Here is a 19601-nt window from a genome sequence, read left to right as displayed (position 1 = left end):
AGTAGATGAGGATGCTCTTCTACTGGTGCTCTTTGTGGAATATTGGAATACTGTTTCTTTATAGGAGGAGATAACAAGGAAGGAGAAGACAGCAGTGTTATCCACTATGATGACAAGGCCATTGAGAGGCTACTGGATCGAAATCAGGATGAAACAGAAGATACAGAACTTCAAGGCATGAATGAGTACCTGAGCTCCTTCAAAGTGGCCCAGTATGTGGTGCGGGAAGAAGAAATGGGGGTGAGTGCTGGAGAAATCTGGAATCATCAATTAGGATTGTATTTAGAATGGGAAAAATTCATTCTCCTGGAGTATGTTTCTCTGTCCTTCCTTAATTTCAGGTTATCTAAACTGACCTTTGTCTCATTACATTTCTGGTGGCTCTTGCTAATTTTCTTAATTCTCTATCATCTTTTTTTATTGATTTTTTTTTTTTTTTACTATGTGTTCCTGAAGAATATTCATTGAATATCCTGCTCCATTGCTTCATTGAGGTGTGGTGGTTTTCAATTGTTATGCTAGAGGAAATAAATGTTGTGGGGTTCTAATTGAAGCATAGTCATAGCTTTGGAGGGCCAGCTATAGTCAGAAGAAGCTTTTCACCAGGAGGTGAGACACTTGATACATTTTTTGGCTGTGAGAAAAATACAACTTGAACTTTGGGCCTCATTGTTACCCTGCTTCTACAGTGGCAGCAGCCTCATGGTGGAGAAGGGAGCAAAGGGGTGCTATGGGGTGAATGGCAAAAAGATGTTGGCAAAATAGTTCAAGAGTAAGATCCAAAAAAGATAGAAGATTGAAGGCCTATAGTTTTAATGAAAATTTCATGCCTCTGTGTCTTTGATAATTGTTTTTCCTCAGTGAGAGTCTGAGTGTCTGAGTATGTCTAAGCCCAAATAACATCACCAAAAAAAATTTATTATGTACTTATAGGAAGAAATTGGTTGCCAATGTATCAAGCTGCCTGTGCACAGTCAAAAGTAGTGATTTATGACAATGAATGTAAAAATTAATTCTAAATGAGAACATGTGGTATGCAAAAGAGGCACTTTCAGTTTGAACTATTTAAGATGATTATTGATATTGGAAAATAGGATAAAGGTCAGAGAACAGATATTGATATAGATTTATTATTTCCTGAGAAGTGGCTAGAAACTACCTTAGAAATACCAGAAGGGCTAGAAACTATCTTAGACGGCAAATACTCAATCAATTTGCCAAACAGAAGGTGATGTCTGACATCCAAGTGCACCACCAGTTGAGGATATATTTGCTTATAATGTATTTCTAAGGGGATTGAGGAAAGATTATGGGCAATATTGTCTCGTAAAACAGTGAAGAGTAAAGGAGAAAAACTAGTTTACACAGAATTTTGCAAGAGACATAATTAAGCCACATCATTGTGAGGACCCTTTAAGGATGAAACTTGAAAAGAGAAGAAAAATGGAAAGGATTTGTCAAGATTTCTGTAAACTATTTTCTACAACCAGTGGCTTGATATTTTAATTCTAACCCCACAGTTCTTGACGTGCACGTGAAGAAATAAAAATGGCAGAAATAATTATGACAGAAAAAGTGGTTGGAAGAGACTAAGGAAGAACAATTTTTGAAGGTATAATGAGATTCTCAAGATATCCGAGGGAAGGATTTAGAACCTGAATTAGGAAGGATTCCATAAGTTATTAGACTACTCTATATCTGAACCCTTCTACAATCTATCCAACAAGTGACCAACCTTTGATTGAAGATCTCTAATAATAAGGAATGTACTGCTTTTGCACAGAGCCCATATATTTTTTTGGATAGCTCAAATTGTCAAGAGGTTTCCTTACAGATAAATTTGCTTCTGTGTCTTCCATCCATTACTTTGTCTTGAGGACAAAAAGAAAAATCTGTATTTCACTTATACAATTATCATGTTCTCAGGTCTTTTCTTCTGGCTGTACAGTTCATGTACAGAAGTAGTAAAATGGTAGAGCATTGGACTTGGAGTCAGGAAGTCCTGATTTCAAATCCTGCCTCATATACTTTCTAGCCATGTGACCATGGGAAAGTAAGTCATTTAACTTCCTGATTCTCATCTGTAAAATGAAGGGGTTGCACTCATCTAGGACCCCTTCTTATGCTAGATCTGTGGTTCTATGCAGCATTTTCTTAAGGCCCTTAATTACTATCTTGATTGCCTTCCTAGATATGATTTCCAGTTGACTAGTGTTCTGCATAAAATGTGGAATGAATGTAATATTTCAGGTGTGGCTTTTGTGGGGTAGAAAATGTTGGAATTATCCCAGGTCCTTGACACTATACTTCTGTTAATGCTGCATGTTAGCATTGATTTTCTTGGCTACCATATCTCATTGTTGATATATGTCAAGTTTACTTGCCCATGAAGCCACCCCCAATATTTTTTTCTTTGTTGATGTTTTCTGTTTCTTAAATTATCCCAACTCTTCCGCCCCCTGTCCCAGTCCTCTCATGGACAAGTGGATACTATTAAAATTTTTGTTAGTTAAAAATTTTTTAAATTAAATTTAAATTAAAAAAAATTTTAAGGGGGCAACTGAATAGCTCAGTGGATTGAGAGCCAGGCCTAGAGATGGGGAGGTGTCCTAGGTTCAAATCTAGCCTCAGACACTTCCCAGCCATGTGACTGTGTGACCCTGGGCAAGTCACTTGACCCCCATTGCCTACCCTTGCCATTCTTCTGCCTTAGAGCCAATAGACAGTATTGACTCCCAAGATGGAAGGTAAGGTAAGTTTTTTTTTTAAACTCGGAAGAACTGATTGAAACATTGTAAAAGTCTGAAAACTGCAATGGTATAACACCTGTGGACCCTCCCATCTTTATAAAGGGCCCCCAGACTTTTTCAAATTGATTCTTGCCTAAGTATGCATTTACCATGTTTGCAAAACTGAATTTTTGAACCTGTGTTTATATTTTACATTCATCCCTATAAATATATTACATTGAGTCCACTGTTCTAGCTTATCAAGATCTTTTTGAATCTTTGTCACCCTCATTTTAGGTATTCTCAACTTTGTGTTATCTGCAGATTTGATAAGCATGTCATTTATACCTTTATTTAAAATGTTGAATAACACAAGGTCAAACAGATTTCAGTCACTACTAGAGATTGCCTCCCAGCTGACATCATACCATTAATAACTATTTTGGGGATTTGGCTACTTGGCCACTTCTGAATCTCTTTAGTACTGTTATTTATGCCAAATTTTCCCTTTTTTTCCTCCCATAAGAATAGAATGTAAAATTTTGTAACATGTTTTGCTAAAACCTAGACAAACTATTTACAACATTGCTTTGATCTATAAGGTTGATAACCATGTCACAGAGGGAAATATAACTAGTCTGGCATAACTTGTTCCTGATAAAGCTAGTCCAATCTTTGTGCTTGCTGCTTTTTTTTTCTTGATGTTCCCACTATCTTTTTCATAGTATGTTCTAGAATTTTGCCAGAATTTGAAGTTAAACCCACTGGCCTGTAGTTTTTTAGATTTCATTCTCTTTTTGAAAATCAACTGTCTGTTGCCTCTCTCTTGTTCTCTGTGATTCTTTCAAAGAACATTGACACCAGTCACCTCTCCCAGTTCTTTTTCTGTGTCTTAAAAGAAACTTTTTTGCATTTTATAGAGCCCTGCCTACTCCTAACACTTTTTTTTTTTATTATAGGACTGTGCCATACATTTGTTCTCTTCTTTTAACCTGCTCTTTTTTTCCTTTTGTTTATCATTTTATTAAAAAATCTTTTTTTTTTAACCCTTGTACTTTGGTGTATTGTCTCATAGGTGGAAGATTGGTAAGGGTGGGCAATGGGGGTCAAGTGACTTGCCCAGGGCCACACAGCTGGGAAGTGGCTGAGGCCGGGTTTGAACCTAGGACCTCCTGTCTCTAGGCCTGACTCTCACTCCACTGAGCTACCCAGCTGCCCCCTTTATTAAAAAATCTAAATAAGTTATGCGTTTTTCTGGTCATCCATATCCTTAGATAACTTCCCCTTGTTTCTCTTATGTCTCTAGAAAGTTTTTTCCCATTTTTTCAGAGCTTCTCTTGGGACGATGACTGGAAAGTGGATGAATATCCATTTTATTTCTAGTCATATTCTACACAAAATTACTACATTGAATATTTTGGTGTACATTGGACCTTTCTTCCTGTAGAATTTTAGTCCACAGGATGCTAATTATCCTTTCTCTGAAGGCTTTGGAATCTTCTCTCTGAAAATATCATTTCCCCCCAGAGTTCCCATCAAAAAAATAATGTATCTATTCCTCTTTTTTTACATACTCATTTTCAGATTGCTACCTTGTCTTTTAACAAAAATAAGCAATATAGTCCAAAAAACTACCTTATATTGCAGTGTATATATTCATTTAATTCCCTGTCTACTAAGAGGCATAGTGAAGGTTTTTTTTTTTAATCATCTGTTTTCTGGGTTTCTGTGATTTCTATCTAATTAGTTCTTCCTTATTGTTGAGAATGGAGATTTTCCTTGTTTTCTTCAGATTTTGAAGAATAAAATTATCAAGGTAGGTCAAGATATTATTAACCTCTTGGCCTCTGGCAGAAAAAAATTAATAGTAAATGTCTTGATAAATAGTAAAGATAGTAAAGTCTTCTCATTCTGTCGGGCTATATTTGAACTCCATCTAATACCTCATTTTTTATAGATGATCTATAGCAGTGATGGCCAACCTTTTAGAGGACCAAGTGCCCAAACTGTAACCCTCATGCCACTTGTGAGCCCCCCAGCCGGGGTGGGGGAGGGGGGGGGAGAAGCACTCCCACTGTGCTGCTGGGCAGAGGGGCCAATGATATGAGAAATGTCTTTAGGGGCACATGAGAGGGGGATGGGAGCCGCCCCCTCTGGCATGCTCTGGCACATGTGCCATAGATTTGCCAATATATCCAAAATATATCTCATTCTATTCCTGGTGTCCATATGACTTCTGTCAAGAGGTGATAGCCATGTTTCATTATTGGTCCTTTGAAATCATGTTGGTTGTTGAGCTATATCATAAAAATTGTTCTCATGATTCTTACTTTATTTTGCATCTTCTCTATCAGTTCTCATACTGATCACAGATTTCACTAAAACTGTCCCAAATTGTTGGATGCCTCCTTAGTTTCTAGTTATTTGCTATTACAAGAAGAGCTACTATAAATATATTTGTACATATAAGTCCTTTTTCCTTTCTCAAGGTTTTAGGGCTAGTATATACTTCATGGTGTTGGTATAGAAGTGAGCATTGGGGAAGATAGCAAAAAATATTGGAAAAATCCATAGTAGTAAAAAGCAATTAAGGTCAAAGATTTATAGACTATAGTCTCTTGCTTATATAGCATGAATACTTTGTCTAGAGCTGCAGTTTCCCTAGTAAAGGAATGTTTGGTGAAGAAATTCTTTTGTTTGTTACACCACAATAATTTCTGCTACCTGCTTAAATAACTCCTGTAACAAAGAAAAACAGTTAAGCAAAACCAAATGAGAGCAACTCCATCTTCAGTATATGCCATAGTCATAGTACACTTTTGCCTTCAATCTGCAGGTTTTTTTTTCTTCTGTCCTCTGGAACTAATAGTGTTTATTGCATTTAATCTAAATTATCTTTTAATGTTTTCATTTATTTTATTGTAGTTACTGTATATGTTCTTTTGCTTTACATCATTTCACACAGGGTCTCTGTTTCTTTGAATTCTTCATTTGTCATTTCTAAAAGGATAACATTACAATGTATTCATATGCCACGGTTTATTCATCCATTGTCACTTGATGGGTATCCATTTTGTTTCTAATCTTTCCCTACCACAAAGTGTGCTGGGTTGAATTTTTTTGGTATACAATGAGCCTTCTTGGTGTTAACCTCACTGGAGTAAATTCCTTGTAGTGTCATTCCTAGGTAAAAAAATGATAAACATTTTAGTAATTTTTGGCATAATTATAAATTGTTTTCTAAAATGGTTATACTAATTCGTGTCTTTGCCAACAGTTTATTAGTATGCTTGACTTCCCATAGCCCTGCCAACATTGATTGTCTTTAGCTTTTATCATCTTTTCCAGTTTGATATGGATATGAGGTAAAACCTCAAGAGTTTTATAAACTTCGAATTTCTCTCATTAGTGTAGTTTTCTTATATTACTGATAGTGGCTTGCATTTTTTCTTTTGAGAGGTATTTGTTCTTATTCCTTACCTTCTCTGTTCTTCACCCAAAAGTTATTTATCTACAATATGTTTTCCCTGCTCTGGGCCCTGGGATGGAATTATATCTTAATCTGTAATGCTATTCCAAATAATTCCACCATTTCACCTGTCCTCTAAGATGGATAGTACTGTCTTGGGAAGTGGTGGATTCCTGTTTATAGAAGCTACCCAGTGGAAGCTTGTTTCCTGTTTGTGAGGTATGTTGTAGGGAAGGTCCTTTTCCAGGGATGAATTGAATTAGATGGCTATTGAGGTTCCTTCACAACTCTGAAATCATTAATTTTTTTTTTTAAACAAATCAGGAATATCCTTCCAGAGTCATTGCATTCATGAGTCTCATCTCACTAGTTCTTATAATATGAAGTGAGATTAGTTTCTTTTTGTTAAGATAGCTGATTCACTTTCCTTGATACCCATATACTTCGTGTAAATTTCTATAAAGACTAATATCATGGGTTTTAATTACTATTTCCTTTCTTGGATTTTTATATTCTGTGAGCTTCTGGAGTTGTCCCTATTGTTTTTCTTTTTCTTCCTACATTGTAGCTACTCTATTGTGAGTAGCTTAGTGTGACTTGAACATTGGCAGTTTTTTCTTCCTCTTGCCAAATTTTTTTGGGGAAATCTTGAACCTCATTGCTGAAAAAAGGTAATTAATAAAGTATTAGGGGGCAACTAGATGAGTGGATTTAAGAGCCAGATCTAGAGATCCTGAATTCAAATTTTGCTTCAGATACTTCCTAGCAATATGACAAGTCACTTGACCCCAGTAGCTTAGCTCTTATCACACTTCTGCCTTAGCAAAATGTATTTGGTTCCACCAATCCATATTTTCATCTCTACGGATTCTTAGAAAATAGTTTAGACTTTGCAAATGATATTCTGTAGTAGACACATTTTTTTTTTTAGTAGACCACATTTTCATAGTTACCTGGTCATTTAAAATATGTAGAAACAGATTAGATCTCCATTGTATTTATCATTTCTTGACTATAAAAAAATTTGATAAGAGTACAATGTCAAGGTGAAGACTTTCCTCCCAAAGACTTATCTCTAAATGTCAAAATCCCATTAAAGCCTTTGAAAGCTATAATGACAATTTTATTTGACCATGTGCTTATTACCATCAAGTAGAACAGAAACATAGAAAGATGGGTACTTGCTAAAAGCTTTCTATAAGCATGGATTTCAAATGGAAGTAGGATTATTCCTTAGATGTGATAAGGTTCAATGTTTCTAGAGCACACTACCCAGGAATATTTCATACCCCTATAAATGAGAGCCATAATAACTCATTTGGCCAAATTACCAGTACCAGAAGCCAGGTGGATGAAAGGAATCTATTGTCCAGTTGGATACAGTTGGTTGGATTGCCTATATTACACAAATATTGTGAATGAACAATGAACTTGGTCCACAATTGAGTATTAGAGGAGAAAAGGCTGTTGCATGTGAGAAATTTTGCATTGTTTTTAATGACTCCATACTTATTGAAATAAAGGTCTGTATTTAAAATAATATTCTGTATGGCTATAAGTTTCAGAAAACCAAAGGCTCCATAGAATTAAAAATTTAGGTTCTCAATAGGGAAGTTGTGGACACAAGTAGTCCATATGAAGTGTATTACCATAAGAATTGTTTAGGAAAAGTGGCATAAGGAATAGTATGCAGAGTATATAGTGTAGAGGATATATGACTAAGAGGTAGATGGACATATAGTGATAGTGAAGTGTAACTGATAGCCTTTGAGTTCTTATAGTGTTCATGTATAACCAAGAGGTTTAATGGAAGAACCTCAGCACATTGACTGATTTCTCCTATGGAGAATATATAGGAAGATATGAATTAGTTACACAGTTTGAAAGAATATTGGGAGAGGTAGGTAGCCCAATGGATTAAGAAGCCAGGCTTAGAGACAGAGGAAGTCCTAGGTTCACAATTGGCTTCAGATACTTCTTAGTGGCATGACCCTGGGCAATTCACTTAAACCCATTGCCTAGCCCTTACTGCTCTTCTGCCTTACAACCAATACTTAGTATCAATTGGTTAGAAGGTAAGGGTTTAAAGAAAAAGTGAGCATTAATGGGTTGTAATCCATTCTGTTGAAGGAAATATCCACATTAATGGATCCATATTTTTGTTGGAAGTGTCTGAGTTTTAAACATGTTTAAAAATGTTTTAAATTATTGGTTGTTGCTGGTGTTGGCAAGTCTAGGGGAAGAGATCCTAAACTACTGTGCATCATTGGTTTGTCAAAGATAATTTCAAAATGACCTTTAGAAGAGCAAACTTTTGAATATTGTAAGGATTCAGTAAAGACTTTGAGTCTACAAGGCATATGGAAATAGGTATCAAAATTCAATCTAATATGCTTGTCCTTTTTATTTCAACATTTTTTAAACAGCCTGTTTTGTGCTAGGCAGTAGCTATACAGAGATAAAAATGAAACAGTTCTTGTTCTCAAGGAGCTTATGTGCTAAAAATTTTAGGGGAAATTCCTGCTATTCACTCTGCCTTATTGAAAGTCTGACTTTCCTTGTCCACTACCTTACCCTGTTTTGTCTTAGTCAGATGCCCATTTGAAAACATTAAACGTGAATTTTCTTATCTCTGTTGATATTCTGTCCTTGTCTACTAATTTATACAGTGAACATAAGGAATAAGAAGGGCTGTCTTATCAGTTGAGTTTCTTTGAAAACTCAAGCCCAACCAGATATGGTACTATATAATTGTTCTCGAAGTAAATAGTTTAAATGTCTGAGTGGCCCAGAAGCTTTGAGGATCTGTGTGGAATGGTGATGGTGGCTGCCCCTACCCCACCTGAGTTTTGATTGCATCTGTCCCAGGAGGAGGAAGAGGTAGAACGAGAGATCATCAAGCAGGAAGAAAGCGTGGATCCTGACTACTGGGAGAAGCTGCTGCGGCACCATTATGAGCAGCAGCAAGAGGACCTGGCCCGAAACCTAGGCAAAGGGAAGCGAATCCGTAAGCAGGTCAACTACAACGATGGCTCCCAGGAGGATCGAGGTGTGTCTGGCCGGCCCCATCCCCTGCCCTTGGGCCGCTCCCCTAGGGCCGTGGGCCCCGCTCATCTGCCCTCTCTCCCTCCAGATTGGCAGGATGACCAGTCAGACAATCAGTCCGACTACTCAGTGGCCTCAGAGGAAGGCGATGAGGACTTTGATGAGCGTTCAGAAGGTGAGGGTTGTTATCCCTGCTGGAGATCTAGATTTTCAAGAGTGACTAATGTCCCTACTATTGCTATTCACCCATGCACCTTCCCCATACTCCCTCCTCTTTCCTTGTAGCTCCCAGAAGGCCTAGCCGCAAGGGCCTGCGAAATGATAAGGATAAACCATTGCCTCCATTGTTGGCTCGTGTTGGTGGAAACATTGAGGTAAGCAATGGGAAGTGCCACTCACCTGTGAGAAAAGGTAGTTTCAGAGAAGGTTGTACTTGAGTGATGTCCATCATGAGAAGGAACCTGCTTTCTTCCTCAGGTACTTGGCTTCAATGCCCGCCAGCGGAAGGCTTTCCTCAATGCCATTATGCGTTATGGGATGCCTCCCCAGGATGCCTTTACTACCCAGTGGCTTGTGCGGGACCTGAGGGGCAAGTCAGAGAAAGAGTTCAAGTGAGTGAAGGTTTGGGGAGAAGTGTGGGTCAGGGCAGGGTTCTGGCTTGCTGCTGACTACTTCCACAGTCTCTTGGGGTAGGGGATGCCATGCTTTGTGTGTCCATGGCCATTGTGAATCATAGTAGTTGTTGATAGAGACATTAAGCTAAGATCTCTGCTAGAGTTAGAGCTTGAACTATTATGTGGAGCTCTGCCTTCCATATTAGGGAGTAGGGAATAATAACCTCGTAAGAAGTTGGTGCCCAGCTGGAGTTGTTGGATGATTTGCTCTGGTTGCCTATTTAACAGTGTCTTCTACCTTTTTACCTCAGGGCTTATGTGTCTCTCTTTATGCGTCACCTTTGTGAGCCAGGAGCAGATGGGGCTGAGACCTTTGCTGATGGTGTTCCCCGTGAGGGCTTGTCCCGCCAGCATGTCCTTACTCGTATTGGTGTTATGTCACTCATCCGAAAAAAGGTGTGGCTCTAACCACCTTACCATGAAAGAAAGAAAGAATGAATGAATGAATGAATGAATGAATGAATGAATGAAAGAAAGAAAGAAAAAGCATACATTAAGCCAGTGATTCCCAAAGTGGCTGCCACCGTCCCCTGGTGGGTGCTGCAGCAATCCAGCGGGGCAGTGATGGCCACAGGTGCATTTATCTTTCCTGTTAATTGCTATTAAAATTAAAAAAATTAATTTCCAGGGGGCTGAGTAATATTTTTCTGGAAAGGGGGTGGTAGGCCAAAAAAAGTTTGGGAACCATTGCTTTAGACATTTGCTTTGAATAAGAACTAGAGGCATGAATAAAAAAAGACAGTCTCTGCTCTCAAGGAGTATATCCTAACAGGGGAAACAAATACATATAGGAAAAGGTGTTTGGGAGATCACATGTATGATGGGTAAAGCTGTAGAGCAGTCTGATTGCCAGAACAATGATGATAATGATTACTAAATCAAAGCAAGAGTGAAGTGAGGTTGTGGGGTTACATTTGTTGTAGCATTGTAGGAAGATAGGGATGATATTTCCAAACTGTCCTGGAAATGAGCTCTCATCAGATAGGTGAATTGCCTGGGCTGAGGGCAGGAACTGGTAGTCCATTGAGACACAGGGTACAGCAGTGGGGCCCACTATAGCAAAAGGATGGTATATGCTGTAATGGAGAGACAAACACAATGCTCATGCCCCCTAAACTATTATGAGTTTGGGAAAGGTTATAAATGATACCCGGGGAGAAATTGAAAGTCTCCTGGTGAAAAAGCTCTTTTTGCTCAAGGCAAGGTTTTACCCTTTTTCCCTAAATGCTACAGGTACAGGAGTTTGAGCATGTCAATGGGCGCTGGAGCATGCCTGAGCTGGCTGAGGTAGAAGAGAACAAGAAGATGTCACAGCCAGGATCACCTTCCCCTAAAACTCCCACACCTTCCACTCCAGGAGACACACAACCCAACACTCCTGCACCTGTGCCACCTCCTGGTAAATCTGGTTTTTTCTTTTTCTTTTTTCTTCCTTCAAGTCCATGCTATTATTGCTTTCCTGCTTGCCACTGTGGCAGGAGGGCCAGAGGCAGGACTAAGAGCAAATCTTCCTCTCAGATTAGGAGGGCTGTCCTGAGATGGGGCTGACTCTTAAAGGCACAAGAGGACACTTTAAAATGCATAAATGAAATCAGGCCATTGGTAACATGTAGGTCTAGTGCATTAGTCCCATTTCTGTTTCTTTATAGATGATGGAGTGAAAACAGAGGAAAATAACAAAGAAGAAGAAAATGCAGAGGGAGAGAGAGAAGTGAAACCTGCAGCTTCTGAGGCATCTGTGGAGGTGAGATTGGGAGGGTAGATAAGAAATTGCTAAGGATGTGTGGACCCTAAGGAAAATTAACTTAGAGCTACCTGATCTACTATTCGTTCTTTTTTTTTTTTCCCCCAAGAGCACACAGCCTTCTGCATCTAACCCAGAAGAAGAAAAGGTTCTGACTGAGCCTTTGGAGGGAGAAGAGAAGGTGGACAAGCCAGAAGTCAAAGAGAAGACAGAGGAATCAATGGAGACAGAAACCAAAGGTAACAAGATTTCTGAAGACTATGACTTTCAGCCAGATTATAGTGGTAGAGAATTCTGTATTGAGTATACCGGGAATATTAAAAGAGTCTAGACACACCAATCTTCCCTTTTCCCTCTTCCCCCCTAAAAAAATGGGGTAGATGGGGGAGGAATCCAGATAATTTTCTTTAGCTTACCTTTATGGCTTTTAATTGTAGAGAACTAGGTTTAGGATTATTTATTCCATTTGGGTCATGACTGAATGCGTGATTGGGGAGGATATTATTTCTTTAGCCTATACCAGTGATTCCCAAAGTGGGCACTACCGCCCCCTGGTTGGATGCTGCAGCAATCCAGGGGGGCGGTGATGGCCACAGGTGCATTTATCTTTCCTATTAATTGCTATTAAAATTAAAAAAAATTAATTTCCAGGGGGTCTCTGGAAAGGGGGCGGTAGGCCAAAAATGTTTGGGAACCACTGGCCTATACTTTCAGCTTCATCTGTTTGTCAGGTGTTGCTGAAATGGAGAAGACAGAGGAGAAGTCAGCAGTGGATCTGACCCCAATTGTGGTAGAAGACAAGGGTAGGTATTTTAAAATAATTTAGGTTAAGATTATGACATCAAAGATTTATATTTGAGGTGATTAGTTAAGAAATGGAAACAGACTTGCGTTTGCTTCAAAATTTTTGTCTTATTGCTAAGGGAGGTAGTCTTTTTAAAAGTATTGTATCTGAAAAGAGGGTTGAGTGACCTGGCTCAGTGTGACTTGGATGCTGTGGGTTGGAGCCATGGACTAGGAGCTTTTCTATACCTGACCTTTCTCCCACATATATTCTTCAGAGGAGAAGAAAGAAGAAGAAGAAAAAAAAGAAGTGATGCTTCAGAACGGGGAGACCCCTAAGGACCTGGGTGATGAGAAACAGAAAAAGAACATCAAACAACGTTTTATGTTCAACATTGCAGATGGCGGCTTCACTGGTACAGAGGTTCATGGGAACTTAAGAGGGTTCTTTGGCAAAGACCATTTGCTTTTTAGGAACTAGAGAAGGAAGAAAGTATTTTTGCCAGGGGGTGACATAAAACGTTTCTTATCCTTGAATATAATTGTCCTTTTGTAGTTTCATTCTGGGAAATTAGGGATATGACTTGGAAGGAAGGGATGTTGGGTAGATAGGAGCTCCCTCAAGATCCAGGTCAGCAGGATTCTTTTGTGTCCCTTTTACTTCCAGAGTTGCATTCCCTTTGGCAGAATGAGGAACGGGCAGCCACAGTCACAAAGAAAACCTATGAGATCTGGCATCGACGGCATGACTATTGGCTACTGGCTGGCATTATTAAGTATCCTTTGTGCCTTTATGGACTCCAATTGATAGGAAGATTCCCTTGGGAAAGGAGAGGAAAGGTCCTCAAAGTGGCTGGAACTCTTGCCCTTTTTTTCCTGTTGCTTTTTTGTTGTTTGTTTTGTTGTTTCCTGAACATCCTTCTCTTAGCCATGGCTATGCCCGGTGGCAGGACATTCAAAATGACCCACGCTATGCCATTCTCAATGAGCCCTTCAAAGGTGAAATGAATCGTGGTAACTTCTTGGAGATAAAAAACAAATTCCTAGCCAGAAGGTTTAAGGTGAGCATGGAGGAGGAGAGGAATATATAATCTTTGTTTTTTGTAGGAATATTCAGAGGTATGAAGGTATTTAGTTAAGATGCTATTTGTTGTTTGTCTGCTAAGTGTAAGACAGTGCTTATTACTTAGGACCTTTGGGATTGGGGAGTAATAAATATATAGTTCTTGACCTTCAACTTTACAGTTTGTGGAGAGAGAAGATATGAAACATTAAATTAACAGAAGAATTTAATGATCAAATCTCAAGCCAGTGGTTCAACATCATGAATGTATTGCATATTTTAGGGGGAAATAAGCACTGGGCTTGTCCAGGAAAAGTTTCATGGTATAAGTCTTAAAAGAAATTGAAGGGGGCAACTAGTTGGCTCAATGGATAGAGACAGACCAGGGCATAGGAAGTCCTGGGTTCAAATTTGGCCTCAGATGTCTTCTAGCTATATGACCCTGGACAAATTACTTAATCCTCTTTGCCTAGCTCTTACCGCTCTTCTGCCTTGGAAACAATACACAATATTGATTTCTAAGATGGAAGGTAAAGGTATTTTTAAAAATTTGATAAGTGGAGAGATGAGAGCATTAAAGAGAGGCAAATGGAGTAATTAGGAAGCATAGAAACAACTGAATTTGGTGTAACACCTGCTGTGTGCAAAGGCACTGTATGACTGGACACTAGGGATTATATAGACTAATATTTAAAAAAACTACCTGCCCTCAAAACATTATGTAGTTGGTAAGCAACTGTTAAGGAATTTAAGAGGAAAAAGGTAATAAACTACAAAGATCAAAGGAGGTTGAGCATTGAAGGAAAATAGACAGTGATGAGGAAGAAGTACATTGGTTTATATGGAGGACAGACAGCCTGTGCAAAGAGAGGGAGATGGAATCTTGAATTAGGGAAGCAGCTTAGATTACTTAGCTAGAACATAGAGTGAGTCAGATGGGCTAATGAGTGAAAGAAGGCAGGAAAGAAAGGTAGCTTCAGTCAAATAGTAGAGAGCTTTAAATGCTAGTTTTAGGAGTTTTTATCTTAGAGGCAGTGGGAATCATTGAAAGGTTTTGAATAGGGAAATACATTAGTCTTATGCTTTATGAAGATTTTGGCAGTTAAGTGAAGGATGGGTGAGACTTGAAACCAGGAAGACCAGTGATTAAGAGGCTAATGGAACATACCAGGCAAGAGAGGATGAATCTGGCTGGCCTAGAAAGAAGTTATTGCCTCCCACAGAAATAGGAAAGTTTTGGAGAGGCAAGTTTGTCAGGAAAGAGGATGAGGTGTTTGGTTTTTTTCCCCCAGAGATGTTGATTGAGATAATTATGTAATTCTAGCTAGCTGGCAATTGGTGATATGGTATCAGAATTCAAGAGAAAGATTTGTGTGAGATTCATTTGGAAGTCATCTTTGACTTTGGGAGTTAACCAGAAAACAAACATAATGGTTTGTGGACAGTGAATAAACAAGGCTGACTGGAGCAAAATGATTTTGTTAGGGGCCTAGTAGGAGATGAGGTCAGAAAGGGCATTTGGCAAGTTCCAAGATTCTTAATAGTCACTTACCAATTTTGTATAGGGGCCTTTTGGTTCTCTGCTAGAAGTTTGTATATTAATAGTGGAGAGACTCAATGATTTTGAGTTGTGGAAGATGACATGAGTGGGTTGGTCTGTAGAATAGATAATAGGCATAGAAAAATTATAAGAATAGTATTGTAGTAATTTTGGTATAGGAGATAAGGACCTTGGTTAGATTGGTAGTGTTGGGAATGAAAGGGATAAATGTGAGAGGTAGAACAAAGAATTGCCATAAATGATGTAAGTGCAGTTTTGGTTATGTTGAATTAGAGGTGGCTGTTGCCAAGGCCAATTTTTACCTAATCGGAAATGTCCATTAGATATTTGGAAATGAGTTTGAGACACCAGAGACATCTGGGACTGGACAAACAGATGTGAATGTGTCCCAAGGACTTGAGCCTTGGAGAATACCTGTAGTGAGGGCGTTGGGGGGAAAGAAACTAACTCAAGAGGACAGAAAGGTGTGAGTTAGAAAAAAGATGCTTTTTGGATTTCTTTGTCTCTGTTAGGCAAAGCATATAATGCTTTTCATTTTCTTGTGAACTGGCTTCAGTTTCTTTTTTTTTTTTTTTTTTTTTCATTTTTTTAAACCCTTAACTTCTGTGTATTGGCTCCTAGGTGGAAGAGTGGTAAGGGTGGGCAATGGGGGTCAAGTGACTTGCCCCAGGGTCACACAGCTGGGAAGTGTCTGAGGCCAGATTTGAACCTAGGACCTCCCGTCTTTAGGCCTAACTCTCAATCCACTGAGCTACCCAGCCTGCTCCTGGCTTCAGTTTCTGTATGGTGTGCAAGAGGGACTTTAGTGTTAGCTCCTCTACTAGACTGTAAGTTTCTTGAGGGGTAGAGGCTATATGTTTATTAAACTCTTTGCCAATGCCTCTTAGGGATGGGATAGTTACTTTGGTTTAATTCAGTAAATGGGGATTATCTATTTTTCCCTTATTCCATCACCTCAACCCTTTTTTTAAAGAGTACTTCTTGAATTGGAAAGCATTTAACAAACAGAATAATTTATCCAATTTTTCCTTTCTTGCCAATCTGCCAAGCTCTTGGAACAAGCCCTGGTGATTGAGGAGCAACTGCGTCGAGCAGCTTACCTGAACATGTCAGAGGACCCCTCCCACCCTTCCATGGCACTCAATACCCGTTTTGCTGAGGTGGAATGCCTGGCTGAGAGCCACCAGCATCTGTCTAAGGAGTCAATGGCAGGAAATAAGCCAGCTAATGCTGTTCTTCACAAAGGTAGCCAGTGGCTGGCCTGCCTACTCTGTTTATTTTCTCCTCCTATCTCTAGTTTCTGAAACTCTTAGGTGGTGGATTTTCTGGATAATGGTGGGGCTTTATTGTTTGCCTTTATGAAGCTGCAGATAATCCTAGCCAATAAGCTTTTCACAAAAAAAAAAAATGGTTTTAAATTACTTAGTATTTAGTGCCAAGGAGTGGTAAGGATACATTAGATATAATTCTGCCTGAATATCTGGGGAAGCATAAAACATCTCTTAATGCTTTTCTTTTTTGTTGAGATACTGGTAAAGGTAGTTGTCTTTTAAACTTTGAGGGAATGACCTATGTTTTTCTTCTCAGAGAAAATTTTTCTGAAGAAGGAAAGTTTTGCATAGAGGGTGGAGTGAAGGAGAGGAAGAAGCAAAAGTAATAGAAGTTAGAAGAAAGCCTAAAGGTGGGAGAAAGAAACAGGGGTTTGGAAAAGTAGAAGAGAAGAGAAAATGAGGATTAGGACAGCCTAATGGAATCTTGGAATTTGGGTCTAAGTCCTAGTCCTGCTTACTACTGCTGGTGATAAGTAGATGGGGGCAAATCAGTACACCTCTATATGTACAATAAGAGAATCTGATTAGATAACCCCTAAAGTCCTTTCCATTTCTGAAATCTGCAAATATGAACTAGAATATTAGGAATCTGAATTTGATATGTAGGACAAAGGTAATTCAAGGAGAGTTTGGAAAAATACAAAGAAAATAGAGACTGAGTTTTCAGCTCATTCCCCTGTAGCACATCCTGGTTATTATTCACAGAGGTGAGATGAGAAGTGGTGGCAGCTACTTCTGATCTCAACCACCTCCACTCACAGTCCCACCTCTATGCCTTTCTTCTTGTAGTTCTGAAACAACTGGAGGAATTGTTAAGTGATATGAAGGCTGATGTCACAAGGCTGCCAGCCACCATTGCCCGTATTCCCCCTGTGGCTGTGCGGCTACAGATGTCAGAGAGGAACATCCTCAGCCGACTGGCAAACCGGGGTCCTGAACCCACCCCACAGCAGGTAGGCTGCTTTGGGTTCTTTTAAAAGTCAACTTCCCAAACCGGGTGTGAAATGGAACTTGTGGCTTGTATTTTGCCAGGTGTCCTTCCTAAGCCCCATTATCTTCCTCACCTTAAGTATTAAATTCTTACTGTCTTATCTCTATCCTTTACAGGTAGCCCAGCAGCAGTGAAGATCCAGGTTGATACCACCTTACCACTGAGCAGTGACCCTTCCCTCCCCCTTGCCCCCAGCTTCTCCTTTGGGGGTTGAGTCCCTCTTCCTTCCACCCCCTCCTCATTTTATAAAGGAACAACTCCCCCTGTCACTTGGGGAGGGGAGGAAGTGAGGGGCTGCATCGCCCTTCCTGCCAGAGAGACATGCAGCAGTAGCGCCGGCGCCATCTGCAGGGAGAGGGCAGGCCAGGCCCCCTCCGGGTTCATGGCCTCTTCCCCACTGTAACGTCTGTTACATACAAACTCTTGTGGGTTCCCACCAAGCTCGGAGAAAATGATCTGAAATTTCTTTTATGTTTTTATTTTATTTTGTTTTTTTTCCTTTTTGTTGGGGTTTCGGATGGGCCGGGCCCCTGGGCGAGACACAGCTACCTCCGTTGGCATCTTTTTAATACCAGGAACCGAGCGGCTCCAGCCACTGAGCGGCCAGAATGAGATAAAATGCAAAAAAGAGAAAAAAAGAAAAAAAAAAGAAAGAAAAGAAAAGAAAGAAAAAAAAGAAAAAAGAAAAAGGGAAAAAAAAAAGAAAAAGAACCAAAAGCATTTAAAAAAACTTCATAAAAATTGAAAATAAAAGTTTCCTTGTATTTTAAACCCTCTAGTTATATGTGTTCATTCCTATGCATGCCCATCTGAGTATACTGCTTTGTGGCAGTTTGTGGCTCTAGGGATGCTTGAATGCCATACACATTTAAAGTACTTTTAATTCCTCATGACAACCATGAAAATAGTGGAAATAATCTCACTTTTGCCCATTATGAACCCCTGCCTAAGGCTAGCTTCTTTTTTCTTCCCCACTAAAGGGATTCTTCTTTTCTAGTTCCTATTAGTCCTACAGTGTTGAGATAACCTGCTTTAGGATGAAGGGTCCTGTAGGTGGAGTATGAAGAAGGAAAGATGGAATAAAAAGGGGGTGTCCTTGATCCAAAACTACTTTCCTTCCTGGGCTTGGGGAGAATAAAACTGGTTATGGGGACTAGACAACAGTCATTAAGCACTTGATCCACGAGTACTCTACAAGTTGGTGGAATTTGTTTCCTTGCTGTTCCCTGGACAAGATACTCTCAACTCTATACATTTCCCCTGGTTATTTCCCATAGCTGAAATTCTTTCCCTCATCTATGTCTCCATGCTTCCTTTTCGTCTCAGTTAAAAGTCCCACCTACAAGTAACCTTTCTCAGACCCTCTTTCAGGTCATCTCCAATTTATCCTGTAGTTTGTACATAATTGTTTGTATGTTGTCTCCCTCATTAGAAAACAAGCTCCTTCAGCTCATTGCCTGGTAAGTCAATGAGCATTTATTGTTGCCTATCATTTATAGGCACTTGGCTAAGTGCTGAGGATACAAACGCAAAAAATATGATCCCTACCCTCAGTGATCTCACTTTCTAATGGAGGAGGTAACCTTCAAATAACTACATGATATATGCTGTGTAATTGGAGGCAATCTCAGAAGGAAATAATGGGAACAAGAAAAGCTCCTTGCAGAAAATGGAACGTAAGCTATTTTATTAATGTAATTTTGAAGTGTTTAATTTTTTTCTATAGAAACAATTGTTTAAATTTTTTTCACCAATTATATGTAATAAAATTCTATGTAAAATTTCCAAAGTTACATGATCCAAATTGTCCCCCTTCTCCTTCCCTCCCCCTTCCTGGACTGGCAAGGAATTCAGTCTGGATTTTACATGTATTATGCAAATCATTTCCATATTGTTCACTTTTTAAAGTGAATAATCTTATAAAAACCAAAACCTCAAAACAGATACCCAAGGAAGTGAAAAATCATATGCTTTCATCCACATTCTTACTCCAACAGTTCTTTCTCTGGAGGTGGATAGCATTCTTTGTCATAGTCCCTCAGAATTGTCTTGGAGTTGTATTGCTGAAAGTAACTAAGTCTATCATAGTTGATCATTCCACATATTTCAGTTAACTGTACAGTGTTCTCCTGGTTCTGTTTATTTCACTGCATCAGTTCATTGTAGGTCTTTTCAGTTTTTTTTTCTGAATCACTCATCTTGCTCATTTCT

General features: G+C 39.2%; 1 protein-coding gene and 1 non-coding gene across 8 annotated transcripts in view; both read left to right on the top strand.

Annotated features, from left to right (window-relative positions):
* Window positions 1-18053, top strand: part of CHD4 (chromodomain helicase DNA binding protein 4) — a 33122-nt gene extending 15069 nt beyond the window's left edge. For 2 of the 7 annotated variants that reach the window (XM_044678273.1, XM_044678270.1), the window contains exons 24-39: window positions 65-240; window positions 9067-9247; window positions 9332-9418; window positions 9529-9617; window positions 9721-9854; window positions 10169-10313; window positions 11151-11316; window positions 11567-11661; window positions 11771-11900; window positions 12393-12464; window positions 12723-12860; window positions 13112-13220; window positions 13373-13505; window positions 16118-16313; window positions 17189-17352; window positions 17507-18051. In XM_044678273.1, the coding sequence (XP_044534208.1) occupies window positions 65-240; window positions 9067-9247; window positions 9332-9418; window positions 9529-9617; window positions 9721-9854; window positions 10169-10313; window positions 11151-11316; window positions 11567-11661; window positions 11771-11900; window positions 12393-12464; window positions 12723-12860; window positions 13112-13220; window positions 13373-13505; window positions 16118-16313; window positions 17189-17352; window positions 17507-17524 (2033 nt within the window). In that variant the 3' untranslated portion in view covers window positions 17525-18051. Of the gene's footprint in view, window positions 1-64; window positions 241-9066; window positions 9248-9331; window positions 9419-9528; window positions 9618-9720; window positions 9855-10168; window positions 10314-11150; window positions 11317-11566; window positions 11662-11770; window positions 11905-12390; window positions 12465-12722; window positions 12861-13111; window positions 13221-13372; window positions 13506-16117; window positions 16317-17188; window positions 17353-17506 lie in introns of all 7 variants that reach the window. The other 5 variants (XM_044678274.1, XM_044678269.1, XM_044678275.1 and 2 more) reach the window with 4 other exon arrangements.
* LOC123250814 lies at window positions 11354-11489 on the top strand. The gene has a single exon (XR_006506449.1).
* Window positions 18054-19601: the final 1548 nt, after the last annotated feature.

The sequence above is a fragment of the Gracilinanus agilis genome, chromosome 5, assembly GCF_016433145.1.
Source record: "Gracilinanus agilis isolate LMUSP501 chromosome 5, AgileGrace, whole genome shotgun sequence".
Classification (NCBI taxonomy): domain Eukaryota; kingdom Metazoa; phylum Chordata; class Mammalia; order Didelphimorphia; family Didelphidae; genus Gracilinanus; species Gracilinanus agilis.
This window is presented reverse-complemented; position numbering and strand designations above follow the sequence as displayed.